This window comes from Electrona antarctica (assembly GCF_951216825.1).
Source record: "Electrona antarctica genome assembly, chromosome: 3".
Taxonomy (NCBI): Eukaryota; Metazoa; Chordata; class Actinopteri; order Myctophiformes; family Myctophidae; genus Electrona; species Electrona antarctica.
Genome location: NC_136808.1, coordinates 15,131,348 through 15,155,519, shown reverse-complemented (window position 1 = coordinate 15,155,519; position 24,172 = coordinate 15,131,348). Strand labels below are relative to the sequence as shown.

The 24,172-nt window shown below is 41.5% G+C and overlaps 1 protein-coding gene across 1 annotated transcript; it reads right to left on the bottom strand.

The window, feature by feature from the left end:
• Window positions 1-17,111: 17,111 nt before the first annotated feature.
• On the bottom strand, window positions 17,112-23,689 carry nsun3 (NOP2/Sun RNA methyltransferase 3; the record flags this gene model as incomplete). Its single annotated transcript, XM_079496218.1, is given in 8 exon segments — window positions 17,112-17,253; window positions 17,748-17,767; window positions 17,769-17,870; window positions 21,204-21,269; window positions 21,271-21,371; window positions 21,657-21,754; window positions 21,756-21,859; window positions 23,669-23,689. Coding segments are annotated over 8 exon segments (654 nt in total).
• Between the last annotated feature and the right edge of the window lie 483 nt (window positions 23,690-24,172).

The following is a 24,172-nucleotide window of genomic DNA, read 5'->3' as shown; positions in this document are numbered from 1 at the left end:
CCTCTATCTCATGGCTCATCCATTTCATTTAGTGTCAGCCGGAGCATATTAGGCTCCTCAATTCTCCTCCTTCAAAGCAAACCAGTTGTATTCCACCTGATTAACTCTGGTAACAAGAATAACCTCACTTATCTCAAAACAATCCGAGTGTCATACAGAACAAATACTTTGGAATTGGGGTTAATATAGATAACAAAAACTAACAAAATAATGAAAACTAGAATTGATAAAAACAAACAAAAAAGAAATGGTTAATTAAAAATAAAATACAAATGGAGGGTGTAATTAGGGGAGGGAGACAGAGACATTTTCCACACAATTAGCTTAATCATCTCCCTGCGATTGAAAACATCTCCTCCACCATGGCCTGTATCAGTCATTTTTAGATTCCACAACTGGACAACAATCACAATAATCTTACATGGCAATTATACATACTTACTATTGCTAAACTACTCTGATATAGCCCTAAAATGTTGCAATCTTGGTAACATAATTAATGTGTACATTACTTATTATTATTGCGACCGTAAGTCTCAGTTTACTATGAAAATGTCACGCTCCATATATGGTCAAGCCTCGTCACGTGACATCACGCCTCTTGACACATCACGCCACCATATATGGCCATCCCCATATGAAGATCACAACACTGACCTCATCAAACCCTGGATAGCCATATGAGAAAACTGGATCATCACCTAGATCTGCATATATGGAGCCAGCCAGCAACTCTACATCTGACCCCAACCCAAAGATCTCCATATATGGAACTGACCGGTTCTGACATTCTATATGTTGATCTGACCTCACCTCCTTCCCCACCCATCCTTCCTCTTCGATGTCTCCCTTTTGACTGATGCCTGTCCATTCAAACTCGCCCAAAAGAGTTCTCAACAGGCCCGAAAATGAAGGACCGGCTCTACCTGGGCCCTCATCAAGCCCGGTACACTCAACACACTGCCCCCGCTGCCACCCTTACATCTGCATATATGGAGCTGACCTGTTCTGACATTCTATATGTTGATCTGACCTCATCAAACCCTGTACACTCAAGACACGCTCCATATATGGACAGTACATAATTCATTCCGTATGTTGATCTGACCCCCCATGCTAAAGCGCCAGCTCTCGTCCAGCAGTCTGCCGTCACCCAGGTGGATGCGTGCACGCGACCTCTGTCCTCAGGGCGTCTTACACGTTAAAACCCTTGGACTGCCACCCCAACAGCTTTTCAGTGCCTTCTGCCAGCTCTATTCATATTTTTAATTCATCATTTTAATGCCAATAGAAAAATCCGTGATATACACACTATATCTCATTTTAACACGGCAATCCTATAGTATTAGAAACCCAGTCCTGATGGTGGTGGTAACTTCACCATTATGCCGATTTTGAACGAATAGAGCGAATCTGGCGATGTAATTTCCAGTTAAACGGATCACAACATCCGCTAGCTTTCTGCACTGTGTTACACAGTGATCTGTCCCCGATTCTATGCAATCATCGTTTATTTTCATATCTAAGTCAAATTAAGCTCTAATCAAGCCCCGAATATCGCATTTTACGCAGCTATGCACATAAAGACCGTGCACGTGCGTGCGCGACCGTGCACGCGAGGATTTCGGACGGTTTTAGGTAGATTACATCGGCCGTTAGCCAAACTAGCCAAAAGTTGCTACATTATGCTACATTAAGCCCCCGAATAAAACAAACAATTCAATCCGTCAAATCCGTCAACGGTAGTTCAAGGGTTAAAGTACTTATTATTTTTTCTGCTCACTAGAACCAATTATGAGAACTTCTGTCTTATCCTCATTTAGCTTGAGAAAGTTCTCACTCATCCAGCATTTGATGCTGGATAGACAGGTCAACAACCGGTCTAAAGCACAGGGATCGTCTGGAGCTACAGAAAGATCTAGCTGGGTTAGCCTGGGTATCATCGACATCCAGAGAGATAGAGACAAGAAACCAAGGGCAGAGGAGACACCAAGGGCGAGACATAATGGGAGTCCTCACGACTCACAGCAAACATTTTGGTTAGTGCTGTAGCTGCACCTCCACCATGCATCCCAATGTATTGGTGCAACCACTCCAAGGAACAGCAATGTCCGTGTTAACCTATGTGACTGTGTGGCTATGTGTGTGGCTATGTGACTATGAGTACCAGTAGGGGCAAAAGTGGCGCTGTTGTGCCAGAAACAGAGAGGAGAGAGATAGTGTTGCACTGTTGCCTAGTGCTAATTACAGAGAGAGAGAGAGAGAGGCAGGGAGAGAGGGGAGTTGCACCACTCAGTTCACACAGGTGTGATTTTTATTTTAATAATGTATTAACTAAGATGCACTCATTGCACTGGTTACCTGCAAACCAGTATGACAATATGACAAATCTTGTGCTTTTTCCCTTTACAGACTTATTGTGACTGTGTGACGTGTGTGCTCCATTGCGTAACCTCATTCTCTGAGCACCTTAGTTTTTATTGTCATTACTGTCAAGGAGACAGCAACAACATTAAAAGTAACACATTTGAAAAATAATAATAATCATAAATAATAATACTAATAAAGTGAAGAAATGTAAACATGAAAGACATCTGATCGAGTAGTTCAGTCAACAGACATGAAAGAAAAAGAAAAAAAAGAAAGAAAAGAAAAGGAAAGAGGGGAAGGGGGGGTCCATCAATCAAAGAGAATGATAAATAGTACAGTATATGCGAGTTACAGAACGTACCATACATATTTTTATAATTATTGTCACAGTGCGCATCTACCCACATATTGTACAATAATATCACATTAAACATGTGTTAAATCTCGATGTGTGCGAAGGGCATCCATTTCTTAATAAATTGCTCATTTTGTAGCCTCACCAAATAAGTAATTTCTTCCATGTCTCTAATTTATTTTACTTTATTCAGCCATTGTTCATGGGTTGGAGGGTGTTTTCCTAGCCAAATGATTGTGATAGTCTTTTTGGCCGCTGTTAACAATATCTGGAGGAGGTACACCTTTTTCCTACCAGTCAGCACCAGTCGGCACCACTCCTAGAATAGCTATCTTGAAATTTTGTGGTATCTGTGTCAAACACTCTGTTAATGTCATTAAAAACATTATTCCAGAATTGATGTAACTTGGCACAAAACCTCCCATGCACCCAATTGAAGACAGGCCTGATGATAGTTGAGGCAGTTTAATTTCTTTCTGGACTTCCTTCCATATTTTAATTGTGAACCTAGAGTCCTAGACCAAACTCCCATAGCATCTCCATTTATTTTATTCCCTGAGAAGGGCAGGACTGCTAGTTGTGACTGTGTGCATAGAGTTTTCTCAATTTTTAACCACCTGGTTGAGTCATCATTTTCTATCCACGTAGTTAGAGGTCTGAGTTGGGCTGCCCTGCCAGATGAATCGTGAAATTAATTTATTTAGTAAGTTAAATGTGGCGGTAGGTACTGGGATCGGTATAGCAGTATATTTGGAATGGGTATAGCAGCCTTGGTAGGATGTTCATACGCACGGTCTCTACCCTACCTATTAAAGAGAGGGGTTCTTTCTGAGCACCTTTTAATAATGCATTTATTATGCCTGATGATAATTGAATCACTCCTGTGTAACCGTTTAGTTCCCTGCATTATACATGTTATTATGGGGGTATGGCCAATGTTCACAAAAACATACAATGAAACCGTACAAATCTCTGCTTAAGTCGTCCCATAACATACAGTAAATATAAATAAATATGGCTTGTGTATGTGAGTGTGTGGGTTGCATTTGCATACGTGTGTAATGTTAATGTATAAAGTACATTCCATGTTTATATTTCACCACACTGGCCCATCTAATTGATCTGTGCCAGAATATTCGTGTATTTGTGTGTGTGTGTGTGTGTGTGTGTGTGTGTGTGTGTGTGCGCATGTGCGTGTGTGTGTGTACGTGCGTGCCATCTACCATTTCCTTCAAGAGCCAGTTGTGCCTGCACCTGGTGCATTGTTCTTTTAATTGACAGATAATAAGTTCACGGTGAAGTGGTTGACTGGGAAGTGGCCTGCCGCAGTGGAGTGGAGTCTGATCAGAACTTGAATGAATGAATGAATGAATGAATGAATGAATTTGATGATAAAAGGAAAGAGCACTTCCACAGCTTACAGCAGACACAATATAACAGAGGATAAAACACAATAAAGCCCCATGGCGTATTTCCATTGTGGTCCTCTAAAAACACATGAGATTAGCAGCAGACATAGAATGGAAGAATCTCCTGGTTGTCAACATGGTTGTCATTGACCGATTTGTGGAATTGAGGTCATTGGCTTGCTGGAAATATCACACCTTAATAATTTGTAAGGTTACTTGCAGACAGACACACCAACACAGAACAATAAACAACTTATATTACATTTGCACTGTTATAACATTGTCATCCCTAACATGGCCTAATCTTAGTCAAATAAAAACACAGAATGGGAAGCTTCACCATGTTCAGTACAAACCAATGTCCTCGTTCAGTTGCTGTCAGACACCACATGATCCACCTGTCAGAAAGGCAGCATCCACCTGCACAGCACAAACACTCAATGTCAATACACAAGGACACAAAAACTGCTGGTGCCCTGTTTCTTTTTCTTCCTTTTTTTGGGGGGGCTTTTGTGCCTTTATTGGTAGTTACGGATAGGAAAGAGGGAGAGAGAGCAGCGAAGAGACATGCAGCAAACATGCCTGGACCACTAGGCCAGCGGGCGCCCCTGGTGCCCTGTTTCTATCGCTGAACACATCTCCTTGCAAACTACACTTCACACCATACAATTGCATCTATGGACTGTTGGAAATTAATGTGTATCAAGTAATTATTGAGCAGTCAAATTGTACTAAACCAAGGATTAAATGTTTTATTACATCTGGGTAAAAGATGATTTTCTTTTCTTGTCTGGAGGCAAAGGGTAGATTCTGGATTCGGCATAAAGAGGTTAAGGTTAAGTTTAAGGTTCAGAGGTTAAGGAAGAATTAAGTGCCTGCCCATGGGAACCAATGGCTCCTGGGTCATGTGGTCCATAGGTCCGGCCACGGAGATGAACCCCAATCTTTCAATCTCAGGACAATCACTACAGGAAATAGTACACAATATAGTACACATCTATATTTGTACTGTATGTCTTTGCGAGCATTGTAATACAATTGCATGTGAGTGGAGGCACTGGTAATAGTAGTAATAGCAAATACTGTACAATACACTCTCTCCTCCCCCTGCGCTTCCTCTCAGCCAAGGGTTAGGAGAGTACATGTTGTGCCTCATGAGTGCTGGGAGCACATGTAAGTTTCACTGAACATCAAAACACAATCAAGTGGTGCGAGTCCCTACGGCCTGAAGCTGGGAGCGAGCACTTAGTGAAGGAGAGGAGAGACTCACAAAAATATACATGAGAAGGATATACTTGGTAGGTAGTGGGAAACGAGAGGATACAGAATCACAAGATGCTTAAGATTACCTGATACCATAAAAGAGCAAAAGCAATCTAATATCAGTATATTCTTTAGTGAATATTGGTTGCACGTGAATCAGAATGTGTAATGTATTTCATGATTGGCTGACTGAGCAATCCATTTCAAATAGTTATTGGCTGAGTTTCCCAAAAGGAAATATGCATAGTGAAAGAAAAAAAGAAGAAAATTGTGGCTGACTGGCTACCATGCAGCCAATTAGGCTTAGAGGAGTGTGTTCAAGCTATGTGCAACACAACATTTCTTTGGGAAACCCAGCCATTGTCTGTAGTCGGAGTCCTTTGTAGTTTGGACCACAGCTGAAACAGCCTGATATGTCTAAAATAAAGACCAAGTCCAAAAACACAAACCAAGACAGAAAGAAAAGCAAGGAGACAGCCGGATATATACTGTAGAATATCACTCTATTGAGAGAAGAATAGTAACAAGGTTCACAAATACAGGGTGTTCTCAAGTGTGTGTGAATTACACAGTGAAATGCCTCGCTATATAGGAGCTGTCATCCATGTAGTCAGTGAGTTCACTGACCAAGGACAAGACTGGACAAGAAGACAAGAATCATCATACAAACAATGTGTCCGATTGTCCCGCTGAAGTGATCATTGTATCACATCGTAGACGTCTGGAGTCAGATATTGTCAGGACATTTCTGTAAAATTCAGTCTACAGAGATATGCTTTCTATATGACAAGGTGACATGAGGATGGCAGTTCAAATGGGCTATTACATGAATCAGAAATAGCCCAGGGTGACAGGATTATTACAATTACACAAAATTATACAAAATAAACTTGACCTAAAGTGCTTGACCTAAAGTGCTACATTTTACCTCTAAGCTTTCTCTCGATACTGCCTTTATAAAAATGCCTTTATATAATTTACTAGTATTTTTAGATGGCAGCATGAGTACCAAAGCTCTTGTGAAGGCAACCTGACTGCAGGACCGCAGACTGCTACAATTGTCTGTAAAGACACTAGCGAAAATCACTGGCACAGAAGTAACACAACTAATCATAACCTTTACACCTCACTGTAAAAGGAAAACCCAAACATCATTAGGGACACTAGCCACGACGTTCATGTTTTCGTTCCTTCCTTTCCTTCCATCTCAAAAATGTTACCGGAGCATCAAATCACACACCATCCAACTCAGTAACCGTTTCTTTCCACAAGTAGAATGGCCACTTGGGAATTAGAATGTTCCCGGTCAGATCAACAGATCCCCCTGAGTTAGTGTCAAAAAGTGTCCTTGAGCAACACACTAACTGCTCAGGCGGGTACCTCGCCATTGTTGCCTCTATAGAAAAGCAGCATACAAGCAACAATTACCTGATAATAACTTGAACTCTTCATTCTACAATATGGCTGCAGCTGTCAACACGTATTCATGCATGCCTGTCACATGCTCATACGTGTGCATGCATGCTGACATGTGCACTGCGTGCACGCACGCACGCGCACACACACACACACACACACACACACACACACACACACACACACACACACACACACACACACACACACACACACACACACACACACACACACACACACACACACAGTATGTTAGCATGCCCAGGCTTGTCATTAAAGAGTGCAATGTGAAGATATGAGGTCTCAGTAGACCTGCTGCATGAGGCAGAGCTGAAGTTAAGACATTAATAGGCAAGAAACAGCCGTAAGGCTCCCTCTGCACTGGGACCAGGAAGATCAAAGCCTGAGCCAGCCAGAAGGAGAGAGAGAGAGAGAGAGAGAGAGAGAGAGAGAGAGAGAGAGAGAGAGTAGACAGTAAATAGAGAGATCGACAGACACAGCAAGGGAGAGAAAGGCATAAAGAATAAAAGGGGGTGGAATGAAAAGTGGAAAGAAATGGAAAATGCAGGGAGGGAAGGAAGGGAGAAAAAAATGAAGAAAAAATTGGAGCAGGAGAGAAACATTTTTGACAGTTCCCGGCTGCCAACTGCCGTAGTGCCAGCCTCGTTTTATATTCTCCTACGCTGTGACCTTAGAGTCACCTCCTGTTTTCCTTGGCTTCCCCAGCAGCATGGCATGCCACTGATCCTGTCTAATCAACACGCTGACTGCTGAGTCATCACCCATTCACCGCTGACTCATACTAATTAGGGGGGGAAAAAGCTTAAATGACTGTATGTCACACACACAAAAAATTACGCAGTGCCTGGTTTAGTCTATACTAGACTATACCAGTGGTTCTCAAACTTTTTCATGTCAAGACCTTCAAAATGTAATTTGGCCATGGACCCCCATTTGAAAATAATTTGTGCCAGGGTCCAGGGACAAGATTTGTGTTGTAAAATTCTTCTGAGCTCTATTATGCTTTATTAACTAATTTTTTTGTGGACCCCCTGGAATCCCCCTCAAGGACCCAGTGGACCCCACTTAAATTTACCTAAAAAAACCTGTTTAGCTCGTGTGTTTCAAGGGAACCAGTAAAACCCTTTTCTCAAACAATGCAGCACTTTGTGAAAGTGTTCATTTCAGAACGCTTGACTCAGCAGACTGTTTTTTAACAGAATTTGCCTGCTAACTTTCAGCTTTAAATAGAAATTATTGCCATGAAATCCATCATTCTTAATCGGCCTCTCCACTTCTTGATTCTCTACCCGCCTATTCCCTGAGGGTGAATAATCTATTATTTATGCGTTTGCCTCACTCTGGAAGTGTCACTTCCACTTTAAAAAGCTTTGAAGTTCAGAAATTTGACTTGACTGCTGTAAAAATTCAGATAAAGCACCTCAATCTGTCGAGCTTTCTCCTACATGACTACAGGGTCAACAGTATATAGGCTACCTGGGAACATGGAATGTGCTCACTCGAGCACTCAGCTGGATGAAGCTGAAAACCAATTTCCACCTGTGGGATGAAATAGGTCTATTATTATTATGCCGGAGCAGGAGAGTTCACAAGGCTTTACTGTAAGTGTGAGTGTAAAGAGTTTGGTCCCTGAGTCTGTGCAGGGACTTGTTACTGTATGTATACAATATAACACTTATATACCCTCAGAATGAGCAGCTTTAACTTGAGTTCGGTTCAGTTGACCAGGGGTATCTACTGTATACTTATAGGGACTGAGTATCTTTTTTCACCACTGGTTGCATCCTAACTATAACAGCCTACTGGATGTCATTTAAAGAGTTTCCTCTCTGGCTGAACTGAGCCTTGGTGCAGGGTATGGTTGATGCAACCCAACAACCCTCATCATTTCCCTTTTCACACAATTGACTGTGCCTGATTATCTAGCACCACCATAACTCAGAGTGTCGAAATGGAACCAAATTGATCGGTCAGGTCCATTTGTACACTATCAGAGTTGCAGTTGGAACCTCCTCAATGAACCCTGAGGGTCTCTGGACCCCACTATGAGAACCACTGATCTAGCATGTAGCATTAGCTAAGCTAAGCCAAGTGTGAGTGTTAAAGTACTACAATGAGGCTGTGTGCTCGCCTGTCATTCTGTTATGTACTGTTATATGTCACTCTGTCTACATATGTGGCCACCAGATGGCGCTGTAAAGGACAATTGAGGTTTAAACAATGCAACACTAGCCTGGCTCCAGCCCTGAATCTCTAATTCTCTACCATTAAAAACACGAGTGAAACTAAATGAAAATGTCAGGCAGGGCCTATTTCCCAATAGGACTAATAGATACAAAATACATAGGCCTACATATATTAGAAGAATACAAAAAACACCTACCAACTTTGTTTGAATAAAAATACATGAATCGTCTCCGCCAGGCCGAAAGGCATGGCCGAGACTATGTTTTGTACCCTGTCCGTCCATCCATGTGTCCATCATCCGTCTGTGGACAGCTAATCTCCGGCACCATTGGCTTGATGGCAGCAAACTTGTGCCCACACACTCCCTGGATGCCAGAGGAGAACCTCTGCCCAGATTCCTTCACATAGGCATGTTATAGCTCCTCTAGGAGGCGATTTGACGACAGTACTCCTACAGATTTTGTCCAAACATCAGGCACATCGGTGACACAATAACCTGTGCTCCGAGGAGTACATTCTCTAGTATCATCATTAAATGACTACAACCCTTGATGATGGAGGCAAATGTGTTTGGACCATCTTTTTGCCCAAAAAGATCCTAACCAACCATCTCAATTATGGCAGAGATTTGAGAAGTGATGCAGAAATGGATGCTTGCGTTGACTCCTTCATTTTATAACCACACAAAACATTTATCAATTGCTGTTGTAACAGTTATACTGAAGCCAACAGCCTGATCTGACATCAGCTTCTACAATGCATTACTTATAGCTAGTGCGGTTGTTCCCATGTTGCGTTCCAATTGGTTCTCAATGACAATTGATGGTTATTGAATTCCTTGAATCCCATTCTGCTCTGTGACTGTCAAAGGCTTAGTTTTGTTATCTCCCGATCAATCCTGTCTTTTACTCCAAGGATGAATGAGTGTTCTGAGACAGGGTAATCTGTCCACCTGCAGCCTGCTAAGTCTGTGCTTTGTCTCCACACAGCCATAATGGATGTCCCTCGAGCCAGCTGAGGCGCAGCCACACAATACCTCAAAACTATGGAAGCACAGCCACAACACTGCATCGTTTCTTAGTACAGTATCAGCTGGTAAGTAGTGGATATACTTTAATGTGTTACAGAATCCTATCCCATGGGTCCTGAATGAATTAGAACATCCAACATGTTTGCATGCCTGTTACTTTGAAAACAGATGATTACAGTCGACATACTAGAATAGCAGCATTTTGCCATTTTAAATGAGCTATTTTATTCCACAAATCATCACCACACTATGGCCACACTATTTAATAATATGAAATATGCTAAGTACCAACCTGTATCGTTTGAGCAAATGCAGTAGATTACTGCAGAATATGAAATGGTCATGGTGCCTGCTGAGATTATACAATACGTTCAATATCTATTTTAAAAGTGGCAGATATATCTTTCTATATTCAATTATTAAATTCCAAGAACATTGTTTGTTTGTATGGAATAGAGATTTTGGTTGGGGTGATTTTAGTAGGTATCCTCTCTCACCCATCATTTTTCCTATATTTGTTTGTTCCGACAGTGATGCTGTTTGAAGGCTCCCTGGGCTGTAAGACACAGCAGACATATGGTTTCTGTCAACAAAAACACATCACAGCCTTTTCCCCCTGCCTTCCACTGACTAGTGTATCACACTAAGTAAGTTGTTCCACTTGCTGCAGTCTTAGAAATGCACTTAACTATTGTTCTAGTATTAACAGTCACAGAGAATACATTACAAGCTTAGTAACACCACAATGAATTAATGTATGACTAAAAACCAGATCATCTTTGTCTTTGTGAACGTGAACTACAGTAATGGACTTGAACCTTACATGAGTATTATGAAGACTGTATTCACAATAAGTGCCACCATAAGCAGCACTCTCATTCTGATGAACTAATGATCAAGCTAGAAATTAACCTCTCAACACCAACTGAGACATTGTGCACAGATTTGGAATAACTATTCATATTCGGTCAATAACTTATTTTAGGCTGTTTAAAACTGCGCTGTCCTCTCACCTTGAGACTAACTGTTTATGCTTTGACTAATCGTCACTATAATATATAATTTACACGTTAAGTAATCCACTCGAATCAGACTCGATCCACTGTGTTTTGCTGTTGAACCCTATGAAAAAGAACATATGCATTTTGTAATGTGCGGACCCCCTTGAAAACGAGATGATTCATCTCAAGGGATTATTCCAATAAAGATTTTCAATATATTAGCAATACAACTTTAGAAAGACAAGTGTAGAAAATAATAGCACGCCAACATTTCATCCTTTTTCTTTTGGATCCTTTTTCTTTTCCACAAGCAGGCTCTGCCCAATTAAAAGAAGAAGTGCAAACATGTATTATCCACCACAGCAAAGAACAATGTTAACCACTCAAGCAAATTGCATACTTTATCATACAACAGTATTGTGCAACGAAAATAGCAAATCTACAAGCAGCTTGCAAATTGGCAATTTCCACTATTCTTGAATTTCTTGGGATGTCAGGGTTACCACCCACCTACCCACACACGACCAGCCATGTCAGTGGGTCTAAAACTCCATACTCATCAGTGATTCTACAAAGCTTAGGTGACAAGAGGCTAGTTGGCTATAATTGTTGTTCCTCTGACATGCAAATCCCTCTTTCACCCCATCTCTCTTTTCCTCAACTCCTTACCCATCTCTGCTGTAATTCTTCCTCTAATTCGCCCTCCTCCTTTTTCCTGGTTGTCAGTGGCGGGGTTTTTAATGATTGCATCTGGCAGTGCCGCAAATTAATTCCTGCCTCTCTGGCAAAAAGCTGTTCTCCACCTGATTATGCAAAGCAGGCCTACATTCACTCTCTTTGAAGTAGAGGGAAGACTGCTTATAGATTCTCCCCCCTTGAGCAAACACAGCAATACGGGGAACACACCAACACCCACAGTTCACACAGAGGTCAACGACATGGCTACTTTCAACCTCCTAGCAGCACTTCGAATCCATTCCTCATCACTTGGAGTTGTACCGCTATTATCTATGTTGATATATTAACACTCTGGGTTTTCCTGTGTATATGATATATTCACACTAGAAAGAGTGAGGCTACATTTCTAAAGAGAGGCACACAGAAGTGGAAAGAAAGTAGGACAGCCAATATAAATAGCCATATCTGAATGCACCGAATAATCCTTGTGTCTATGGCCAAATAAGAGTAACCGAATGAAACAGGTGCAAAGCCATATGTGTTGCTACGGTAACTTATTCTATTGATCATATCCTAAGAATGCAGAAGGACAATTCCAGCCTGTGAAAGAGCTTACCCAGACAGAGAAACTTTTATGTTTAATAAAATATAAGTACTGTATGTGGATTCACATTCATGCAGCCACTTTTAAGACATCACTTGCTATACTCCCATCAATGCCTGAATTACTGGTATAAAATAACAGATATGTTTCTATTCATTAAAGGACCACTTCACCACTTTTCAACCTATCTTCATATAATAGGTCCTCACTAATAATCATGAAAAAATGTCACAATTTTTTTCTACTCAGTCTGTGTCTCATAGGACAGCTGTGGGCAGTATAGAAACCGTCTTCCAGTGACAACATCATTAGGCAGATTTTTTTTTAAACAAGATTTTATTTACAAAAATGTTTAGATTTTCATTATCGTGAGAACGATGGCTTCCATTTTCGCATTGCAACTTTTCAGGACAAGAAAGCCTGCAGTTTCGATTAGCTTGTATTCCCCATCGATGGTGTCACTGGAAGACGGTTTCTGAACTGCCCACAGCCCTCCTATGAGACACAGACCGAGTAGAAAAGAATTGCATCATTTTTTCATGATTATTAGTGAGGACCTATTATATGAAGATAGGTTGAAAAGTGGTGAAGTGGTCCTTTAAGTGTTTGCATTTGGTTATTGGCATTTGGTAAATGGTCTGCATTTCTGTAATGTCTTTATGTGAAGCGCTTTACAATGTGCATTCCTTTCGCCCCTCCACACATTCACTCACAGACAGCAGAGGCAGACACAACCTGCTCATCGGGTGCAGTTAAGATTCTGTGTCTTGCTCAAGGACACTTTGAGACAAAAGCCAGGAAGAGCTGATCGAACCCCAAATGGCTACTCAACCTTCTGTGCCACCTCCACCCAGTCTACCTAATGTAGATGATGTGCTGCCTTTAGACACACTGAAGACAAGAGGCAAACTCTAGTCTCTTTTGGAAGTTTTAAAATAAAATAAACTCTGACATATTTCGGCTATTTCGCCAAGGAGTGAAGCAGAGCTGTAAATCATTAATGGCTATTGAAAAGGGGGAAAGGATGCACTCAGTTAACCACTAGTCTAAATTAGTGGTTAAAAATAATATACTGTATGGAACAAATTGCCACTTTACTTGTGTAAGAGCTATATTTATGGTCATGTGTGCAAACTGTGCATCAATGTGCAATTTTTTTTCTATATTGTCTAAAACAAAATAAGAGCATGTCAAAACACAATGCAGAAATTCAAAAAGTAAATGTTTTATTCTAAAAAGCTTTCCTACAAAACAGAAATTATTTGGTCCAGACATTAATTACATTATTAAAGCATTATCTTTGCCCTTATAAGCCTATACAGTAGGTGTAGTCTTTGACCATTTTTAAACACATTAAAAGGCTGATATTATTGGCTGTCAAGAATTATGCATTTGCTGTCTCTAGCCCATAGACTACCCAGTCTTGTTTTAGTTTATACATTATTTCTAGACATGTTTTAGTCCATATTCGTTTGTTCATGTTTGTTTTACTCTATTGTATGTATTTGTTTTGTTGTGAAGTAGGTTGGAAGCTATAGCTTCCAACCTACTTCACAACAAAACAAATACAAGTATATTTGCAATACATTGATAATATATTTTAAGCATAATTGCAATATACTCTATATATTTATTTAGTACCTGATATGTATTGTTAATGCACTATAAATGTAATGATAGTATACTTTAATATACTTAATGAGACCAGCAAAAGTGTACTGTGCTGTACTTTATTTGTAATTAAATTGTATTTTTTTCGGGGGGGAAAGTACATTAAAATATATTTAAAATATGTTTAAATATATCTTTAGTGCAACTTTAGTGCAACTAAGTACAACTTAAATTTTTTGAAAATAATACATTTATATAATAAATGTACTATACTTTAGTATATTTCTTTTTCACCTGGGTATTCAGAGAGGTATCAAGCATTATCAAAATGAATCACCAGTGATATGTACTGGTACCCAGGAGGGAATATGAAATATCACTGCAAAAGGTAGACACCATTTTATAACCTTTGGTGCACTGGAATTGGTTTAATGAAACATCCCTTAATTAAAACCAACAGATGTGTTGCTGTAACAGATGTGGCTGCTACCTCAGCAAATAACTTCACCATTTAGAGTTCAAGGGTCACATTTAATATGGCTGACTTTCTTCTGAGAAAAACAATGAAAGTAAATAATAGATGGAATAGAGGGATGCATCATAAAAGATGGACAGATAGGGTTTGAATCTTTACCCCTGCTGCACTTTCTGACAAATGGTGCAACATTACAAACTCCAGCTATCTATTGACAACAGTGTATATGACAAACATATTGTCGTTGTGAGACGGAAACTATTCAATAATTAGGGGATTGGCTATTACAAATATAGAGATACGTTTCTGCCCGACAACAATATATATCAAATAAGCATAATTAAAATTCCACAACTACACACTGAAGATGGAAAAGCATTTCAAAGTTGAAAGATGATGCAAACTTGAATCTGGAAAGGAATAAGGAAATGTGCTGGTATATGGTACAAAATCATTCCCAATCAATCATTAGGATCTGCTGGAGAAAAAAAGATTTTTATATATATATATATATATATATATATATATATATATATATATATATATATATATATATATATATATATGCAATAATATCAGCTTCAGTACTCCCAAGGCTCTCTCTCAAGTCTTCCAGCTAACTTTAAACAATGAATTTAGAAAAACTACTTTAATTAAACCTGTAGGCAATCATTCCAGTGTGAGTTAACTCTTAGGGTTCTTCAGGGAGAGCAACACAAAACTCCCCATAAAACGGGGCTAGATAGGTGAGATAAGAGTATTATGCATCAAACGCAATAAAAAAGGTTCCAACTTCCAAGTTACACAACCACAACAAAATGCGTAAAGCAGGTGTTCACTGTATTTACTTGGGGTTACTTGGCTATTGGGTTCTCCCCCTGCACACAAGAACACACAGTATTCCCAACTGATTTATGTGTGCAAGCTCAGCATTTCCTTCTAATTCGACACAAGAACATTGGTCCCCAGGTATTTCCCCACTGAGGGACCACTAGAATGCCATGTTTGTGTGCGTAAGAGGACACAGTGCCATATTGTTTATGCCAAGATGGTGTGTTGTCTGGCTCTCTGTAGTCCGTGTGGACGGAGTCAAAAGTGAAATGAGAAGAGAACAGATGGTGGAGGTGAATGGAATACTGTCCCCCCCCCCTCCCAGTGAGCTGTGGCGTTCCACAAGGGAGCATACTAGGACCTTTACTGTTCCTAATATATGTTAACGACATGACTTCAGCTTGTGACTGCAACTTGTTCCTGTTCGCAGATGACTCGGCACTGCTAGTCTCGGACAGGAACAAACTGCAGGTTGAAAAGGCCCTCAGCTCTGAACTCGGTAGAATCTGCACCTGGCTCGCTGATAACAAACTATCTTTACACCTGGGAAAAACTGAATCCATTCTCTTTGGCTCTAATAATAATCTCAGCAAGGCAAATGGCTTCTTGGTTAGAGTGGGTGACAATGTTATCACACGTAAAGATGAAATTACCTACCTAGGTTCCATCCTGGAGGCTAATCTTTCCGGTGATAAAATGGCCACCAACGTAATCAAAAACGTCAACCATAGAACAGGATTCCTTTACAGGATCTCCTCACTGGTCAACAAAAACACCTTGAAGACCTTAACAGGAGCCCTTGTACAGGGTTTCTTTGACTATGCATGCACCTCCTGGTACCACAGCACCTCAAAGGCCCTTAAAACCAGGCTCCAGACTTCCCAAAACAAACTGGTCAGGCTCCTACTTGACCTAGCCCCCCGAACCCACCTCACCCCTGCCCACTTCGACAGGCTGGAATGGCTTAGGGTCGACGACAGAGTACAGCATCTTGCAATGGGTCTGGTCCACAAGATTCGATACACCACCAAGATACCCATGTACCTATCTAGATACTTCCTTAATGTTAACGAAGTCCACACCCACAACACCAGAGGGAGTGCAACGAACCATGTACAACCCAGATTCGGCACAAACAAGGGACTAAATTATTTTCGCTCCTATGCCACCAAAATGTGGAACGCCCTACCAACTGTCATTAAGACATGCGAATCCCTTGACTCCTTCAAAACCGCTCTCAAAGGGCACCTACGGACGGCTGCAATTCGAAACTGGCCCCTGTAAAATCAGAATCCCTCAAACACGAACGCAAGGACAACACAAGAGACGGTCGTGGCCACACAGCCAACTCAAGGTATGGCCACTGAGCCGACTTGGGGACCCAACGCAAGGACAACACAAGAGACGGTCACGGCCACACAGCCAACTCAAGGTACGGCCACGGAGCCGACTTGGGGACCCAACACAAGGTCAACACAAGAGACGGTCACGGCCACACAGCCAACTCAAGGTACGGCCACGGAGCCGACTTGGGGACCCAACGCAGCTCCTCCAAGGAAAACAAACAAATTAACGGAGCTGAACGTGAATCCCCCCCACCGCCCACCCCTTTTTTTCCCCTCACTGTATATGTTTCTTTTCCCTTTTTACCTCCTTTATGATGAATTCCTGTTCTGTCTATAGAAGTGTCTATTTGTACGTCTCTAAATGTTTTGATGATTTGAACATGGTGGACCCTATTGGAAACAAGTGTAATGCTTAATTGGGTCGTCCACTCACAGTTAACAGCCTTTGTATTGAGTTTGTGCTTGAAATGTACTGTAATTCTGCAAACTGTTAATAAATTCTTCAATCAATCAATCAATCCTCCCACAGATCTTCAGCCTGGGCTTTAGGGCAGGTGTTGAGAACCCTCTCTACCACAGGATGGTTCTCACAGCTGGACAACGTGCACGTTGAGTAAACCACAATCCCCCCTGGACGCACTGCTGCCAGTGCAGCACTGCAACGCAAACACATGCACTTTAGAATCTCAGAATTCCGTTATTATGCTAAAGCCTGATTTATACTTGGTTGCGCACTGATCACGTCACAGCATTTCACGAGTCACGACACAGTGTGCAACCAAGTATAAATTAAGCATAGGAATATATTGTTTTTTATAATATTTGGACACCATAAGAGTGCATTATATATAAAAACACTATTTCAGTTTGTTTCACACAGTTCCGGAGCATACAGTATCTGCATTTGAGTATTTGTGGGAGCAGCTGTCTAGCTTCTGTCAACTGTTTGCCACCCACCTCCACCTGCCTGCCTCCTGCTTGCAGGGCATATAGTACATTTAGAATGTGAGCGCAAACTGTCACGTACAGCATATGTATAGGGAGATACATATGCTGTACGTGACAGTCTGCGCTCACATTCTAAATGGAGGGGGAGTCCCTTGGTGCTTTTAGAAGCTGTTTTAGGTTAGAAGAACGGAACAGGACCTACCGGAGCAGCTGAGCCTGGAGGACCGGGCAGACTGCCTCTCTCCCTCAGTCTCTGCTCCCCCTGCTGGCCACTGGAAGAATACAGCCAGCTCCTGTCATTAGAACATGGAGCGTCTACTAAAACCTGAGAGAGAGAGAGAGAGAGAGAGGGGGAGAGGGGACCATGAGAGAGGGCAGAAAAACAGAAAAGAGAAGTGTCAAAACTGTCAATGCAAGAGTTGAGACGTTCAACAAGTGTTGTATTGGTCGGGGGAAATACATCTGACGGATGTTCCGGACAGACACAACCGCTGATAGCGTCTCTGCCTTAGGTTGTGACCAGAGTAGGTTCAAGGTTCAAGGTTTCTTCAAGGTTCAAGGTTTCTTTATTTTGTCTCCCAAGGGAGAAATTTGTCTTGGACCCCAAGGACCCGTCCTGCAGCATACAGATACAAAACAATACAGTACAATACAAAACAATACACAATACAAGACAACAAAGGCACACGGTGACCCGTACAACATTAAAAAGAAAAGAAAACACACACCAACATACCTAGTGCAAAAGAAGAAGAACATCACCTCATAACCTTTGACCCCTACCCTGTCTGCTCTCTGCAAGGACTCTGTTAAGGAGTGTGATTGACAGAGGGACAAAGGAATGCTTGTACCTATTATATTTGCACGCATGGACCTCGTACCTCCTACCTGATGGCATTAGCCGATATTCAGGGTATAGTACATGGGAGGGGTCAGACACAATTTTCTTAACCTGTCCAATGGTGGCCTGCTCAAAAATGACCTGGGGGGTGATCGGAGGTGTAGACATACCCATGATCTTCCCTGCCATTTTGGCTAATCTAAGGATCTCAGATTTGTATTTCACAGTTAGGTTTCCAAACCAACTGGTGATACCATACCTTAGAATAGACTCTATACTAGCTCTGTAGAAAATCAGCATTATGTTTCTACTTACACCAAAAAGTCTGAGCCGACGGAGAAAGTGAAGGCGTTGGTGTACCTTTGCACACATACTTGTCACATGGGAGTGCCAGCTTATATCACAATCCATGTGCACTCCTAGATATTTATAGGAGGTGACCTGTTTGATGTCATGACCATGTATGGTGATCGTGGTGTGGTCACCTATAGACCTGGGATCCACTACAATCTCCTCAGTTTTCCTTACATTAACTTGTAAGTGATGTTCATCACACCAGGTTACAAACCTGTCCACTCCAGTTGTATGGCTACTGGTGTTACCTTCACTTGTGAGTAAACTTGTAAGTATAACAGTGTCGTCAGAGAACTTGACTACACACTGATTGGACTGTGAGCTGACACAGTCGTTTGTGTATAGGGTAAACAAAAGGGAGGAACTAACTGTCCCCTGGGGGGCCCCTGTACTGCTTACTGCTCTATCAGAGAGCGCCAAATTAAATCTCACCTGTTGTGGCCTGTTAGATAGAAAGGAGAAATACCATCTAATCAGAACTGGATTCACCTTCATCTCAGATAACTTACGAAGAAGAATGTCTGGATGGATTGTATTAAAGGCTGAGCTAAAATCAACAAAGAGAAGTCTTGCATATGTTTTTGCTCCCTCTAAGTGCTTCAATACACGGTGTGTTAGTGTGGAAATCGCATCACTAGTTCCCCGATTCCGTGCATAAGCAAATTGATGTGGATCTAGTGATCGCTCCGTTTCCTTTCGGAGCTCCTCAGTTAGGATTCTCTCCAGGGATTTGACCACATTGGAGGTTAATGCTACTGGCCGATAGTCATTGTTCTCTTGTGGACAGGGCTTCTTTGGGACTGGAACTATAATAGATTTTTTCCAGATTTCTGGCACAGTATAGGTGTCTAAGGATAGCTGAAATAGACGCTGCCATGCAGGAGTTAATTCCTCTGCACATGTTTTTAATAAAAAAGCACACATTCCATCCGTAATGTAATGTAATAAGAGAGTGGTGACACGCTTTGATCTCGCCGCAAAGCGGGTGCCTATGGGCGATAGTTCCAAACATTGCTCCTATGGCTGGAACTATTCCATTGAGATAGAATGAGCACTTCCGCATTCCATTGTTACAATGAGAGTCAACGGGAGTGTCATTACTCTCTTTTATACTACTCTGGTTGTGACCAGGCTTTTCTCTTCGCAGATGAGTAAGGCTGGGACGGCTAGACTCCTTCAAAACCGCTCTCAAATAGCACTTACGGGCGGCTGCAATTTGAAACTGGCCCTGTAAAAAAGTAAGCCCCCCCACTCTATTTTTGAGTGGTGTAAACCACTCCTACAACTGGCTTTGTTAGTCTGTCTGTCTGTGCTCAAAAAATGAGCACGGTTGCTATGGTCACCCAGTTCACACGGGTGTGATTTCATTACGTCAGACCACAGCTGATCAGTCTATATAAGACCTTACACCACTCAGTTCACACGGGTGTGATTTTTTCTTTTTCTATTACACGTTTACCCTTTTTTCTAACCGTGTATACGATGATTTCTTTTTTTTTGAGTGGTGTAAACCACTCCTACGACTGGCTTTGTTAGTTTACGTGTCTGTCTGTCTGTGCTCAAAAAATGAGCATGGTTGCTACGGTCACCCAGTTCACCCGGGTGTGATTTCATTACGTCAGACATTACGTCAGACCACAGCTGATCAGGCTATATAAGACCTTACACCACTCAGTTCACACAGGTGTGATTTTTTGCATATTAGTGTATATTTGAATGTCTTTAAATGTTTTGATTAATTGAAAATGGAGGACCCTTATGTAAACAAGTCTTTGTGCTTTTTCTGGTTGATTTTGTAGTGTATCATGTATGTATTGTATTGTATGTAGCAGATTTTGTATTGACCTTTACATTCTGTGACCATTTTGCAAACTGTTAAAATAATAAAATGTTCAATCAATCAATCAATAAATCAATCAATCAATCGATCAATCAATCCGGTTGGGTGCAAGTAATGGAAAATGTTTACTATTTAAAGTACCTCACATCCTTGTCTAAATGAGCAAAACTCCATAGTCAGTCGGTTTTCAAGTTATCACATTTCAGCAGAAGTACCGGTAGATATTTATTTTTCACCACGTGGGCATTTGTGGTCTGTTGAATAGCCAATATTCTGTTAGGTGAGCCAACCACATTTCTATAATGGTCAGTGTTGGTAAAAGAAGTGCAACTACTCCCTCTGCTGGACATTTCTTTCTTTGGAAACGTGTAGTGAATTTCAAAGCCTGTGACTTTATAAACAATGTATTATGTATTGTCTTATTCATCCAGGATATGCTTAGTTTTCCAATGGTCCTGGCTCACATTAAAGGTGCAATCAGGATTAACCCTTTATGGTCCCCGGTGCTTGGACTCAGTTTGGTGCCCTAAAGTCCTTGCATTAAGCCCCCACTGGGTGCAATACAAGTTGAGGGTGCACTATTGCCAGGTATCAAAACTGTAAGGCATCAATTCTTTACCCACCTTATCATAAGTGCCTGCTTCACTCTGCCCAAACGATCTGCCATCCTGGCTGGATACAATCACTGTAGCCTACTGCTTTGCGAGTTTGCGACTGGGGAAGGAAGGATTCCAGGGTTTTGACCAGCCAGTCTCTCCGGTGGGAGTCTGGCTCATTACAGCACAGCAATGCTGGAATATACAGTAGCAATCAGAGAATGAGATCAATAGCTAGAACACATGCATTCAATAGAGGCAACTTATACATGATTGACAATTGATATTCCTAACTTACATCATGATTGGCAAACTGCTTGAAGGGATAATTATTAGGATTTTCAGTGTTCGAACTTCAAGAGTGTACAGCTAGTTGAATAATAACGCCTTATTCGAGTATAAACTGGACAAAATCACAGAAATATTCCCATGGAATAGGATCAAATATCGTAAATATTAAAATTGAAATGGGTGTTTTACCTGGATTGGCAGTTTGCATAATAGCCAAGGCTTTGCCCCCAGGGGCAGAGCAAAGATCCAGGACTTTGTCACCATCCCTGACTTGCAATGCCAGCACTACCAGCATTCAGCAGGTAGTACTGTTTCAGCTGCCCTGGTCTGTGAGGCTGGGAGGGAAAACGCAACGCTGTCGGGTGTACATAACCCTGTAGAATGGCTGGAGCCTGATAGGATGAAGACAGGAGTCAGGGTTATTATAACTAAAACAAACTACATCTAGAAATGGAGAAAGAAATAGTTAACGGAATAAAGAGGCTAAAACTGAATTGTGTTTACAAAAATAAAGAAAATGTCCTTGATTTGAATCTATTTTAACCCTTGTTGAATCTTGACCCTCCGAATTACAATGACAAAATAAAACAAATAAAAAATAAACTACAAATATATATATATATATATATATATATATATATATATATATATATATATATATATATATATATATTTGTTTATATATTGGCTGTTTGAAAATAGGCAATCGACAAGCTCCCATTGTGAAAAACTGTCAAGCATACTGCATCTGAACAAGCGTGTGTACTGTGTGTGTGCATGTGTGTGTTTGTTTTATGCCCGAGAGGCATCCTAACCAGATGCCCGAACCACCTAAGCTGGATCCTTTCCAGGCGAAGGAGCAGCGGTTCTACTCAGAGTCTCTCGTGTGACTGAACTTCTCACCCTATCTCTAAAGGCTCATTCATAGTCTGGATTTTCGGTGGTGAGGTGACCACCGCTCCGGTGGTGAGGTGACCACCGGAGTTGACATAACGTTGAGCAGTGGTGAGTAAAAACAGAGAGAAGGGCTGGGGCGGTGGCGGTGGTTTACTGACGTGACGTCATGTTGTATTTCAGTGGTCACCTCACCACCGAAAACCCAGACTATGAATAACGCTTAAGGGAGATGCCAGCCACCCGTTGAAGAAAACTCTTTTCGGCCGCTTGTATTCGTGACCTTATTCTTTCGGTCATGACCCACACTTCATGACCATAGGTAAGAGTAGGAGCGAAGATTCCTCCTTATTAAAAAAAACATTCTCAACAATGGTGCCATTGCATCAAGAAACTAAACAAACTAACTAACTAATGTTTAATTCATAATAAGTGTTTGAATCTATTTCAATCTATACCATTAATATGATTTCAATTCCATGACTTCTCTTCAACTGACAAATGGCTGCAGTCTTGCCAGCAAGGTGCTAATAGGTGCAACTTCCCATAGACAGCCCATTCATCCAAACAGAAAAGTCCTATCTAATTGTATTAAATGACGTCAAACTCACCAACATTTGCATCTGTATGGAAAGCTTGACCTCTTTCAATCTGTAAAGGTTTTGTTTAATAAAAATCCACCGCAGACTTAAGTATTGGAGTTTGGAAGCACTCGTTTTTAGTAAAGCAACCTCCTGCTGCCTCCTGCATTATGTGCAAATTCAAAACAGGTGGTATAATGCAGGGCAGTTGAGTGATTATCCAACGAGCACTCCCAAACTCTGACACTTAAAAAAAAATAACCTGCACAGAATTTCTTGAGAGGAAGTAGCTAATAAGGTCTACGGTGGATTTTTATGAATTGAAAGAGTATAATTCAAGCTTTGGCTTGGCAGCGGTCTGAATATGGTCAATAGGAATAATAATTTAGCATAGCTAGTCATGTAGTGGGCATACAGAGCCTGATGCTTGTGTAGTGATGCACAGGAGCGGGGATTGAACCCCAGTCTCCTACTCGCCAGACCGACGCACAACCTGTCGTGCCAGGGTGTGGGTTTTAAACTTGATGCATTTTCACGCTAGTGGAAAAGCGTTTCCGGTTTTCCCCTTATAATGGGAGTAGATGGGACTTGAAGTTGCTTGACGCAACTGTGTGGTTAAACTCAGGCAGGGCATCGCTAGCCTCGCGTTGCGATACTAATAGGGCATCCATCGCCAGGTCTTGGCTGGGTGATACGATGAGAACCAGATGTCTATAGAGCGCTCACCATTGAAACACACAAATCCATAATAGGCACAGCTGGTGACATCACAGTATGTTACGAATGATCTGTAGGTCCTATATAGTGTCCCCGCCCACAGCGAGTCTCACTTTGCTTGCAGATGAACAACAAACGTTGAGATCGTAAGACTAAGGGAGAAGACGAGCTCATCGAGAAACAAAGGAAATGTACGGTGATTACATGACGCCAAATGAGAACACAACCCCAGTCACAGAGGTACGGGAGTTAGAGAATAAGGTGGAGCAGGAGGAGAAAATGCTGGAAGAGAAAGAGAAGAGGCTGAAGGCCTGGGGATGCAACATAGATGATCGGGAGATGGCTTTAACGCAGTTGGCAAAGAAGCTTGAGGAGAGGGAGGAGAAAGCTGTGGCCTTGATAACAGAGGTGGAGAAGAGGAAGAAGGTGGTGGAGGTGGTGGAGAGAAGAGAGAGCAAAGTGAGGGATGAAGACATCCTGGACACCACCCGTGTCAGCGAAACACAAAGAGAT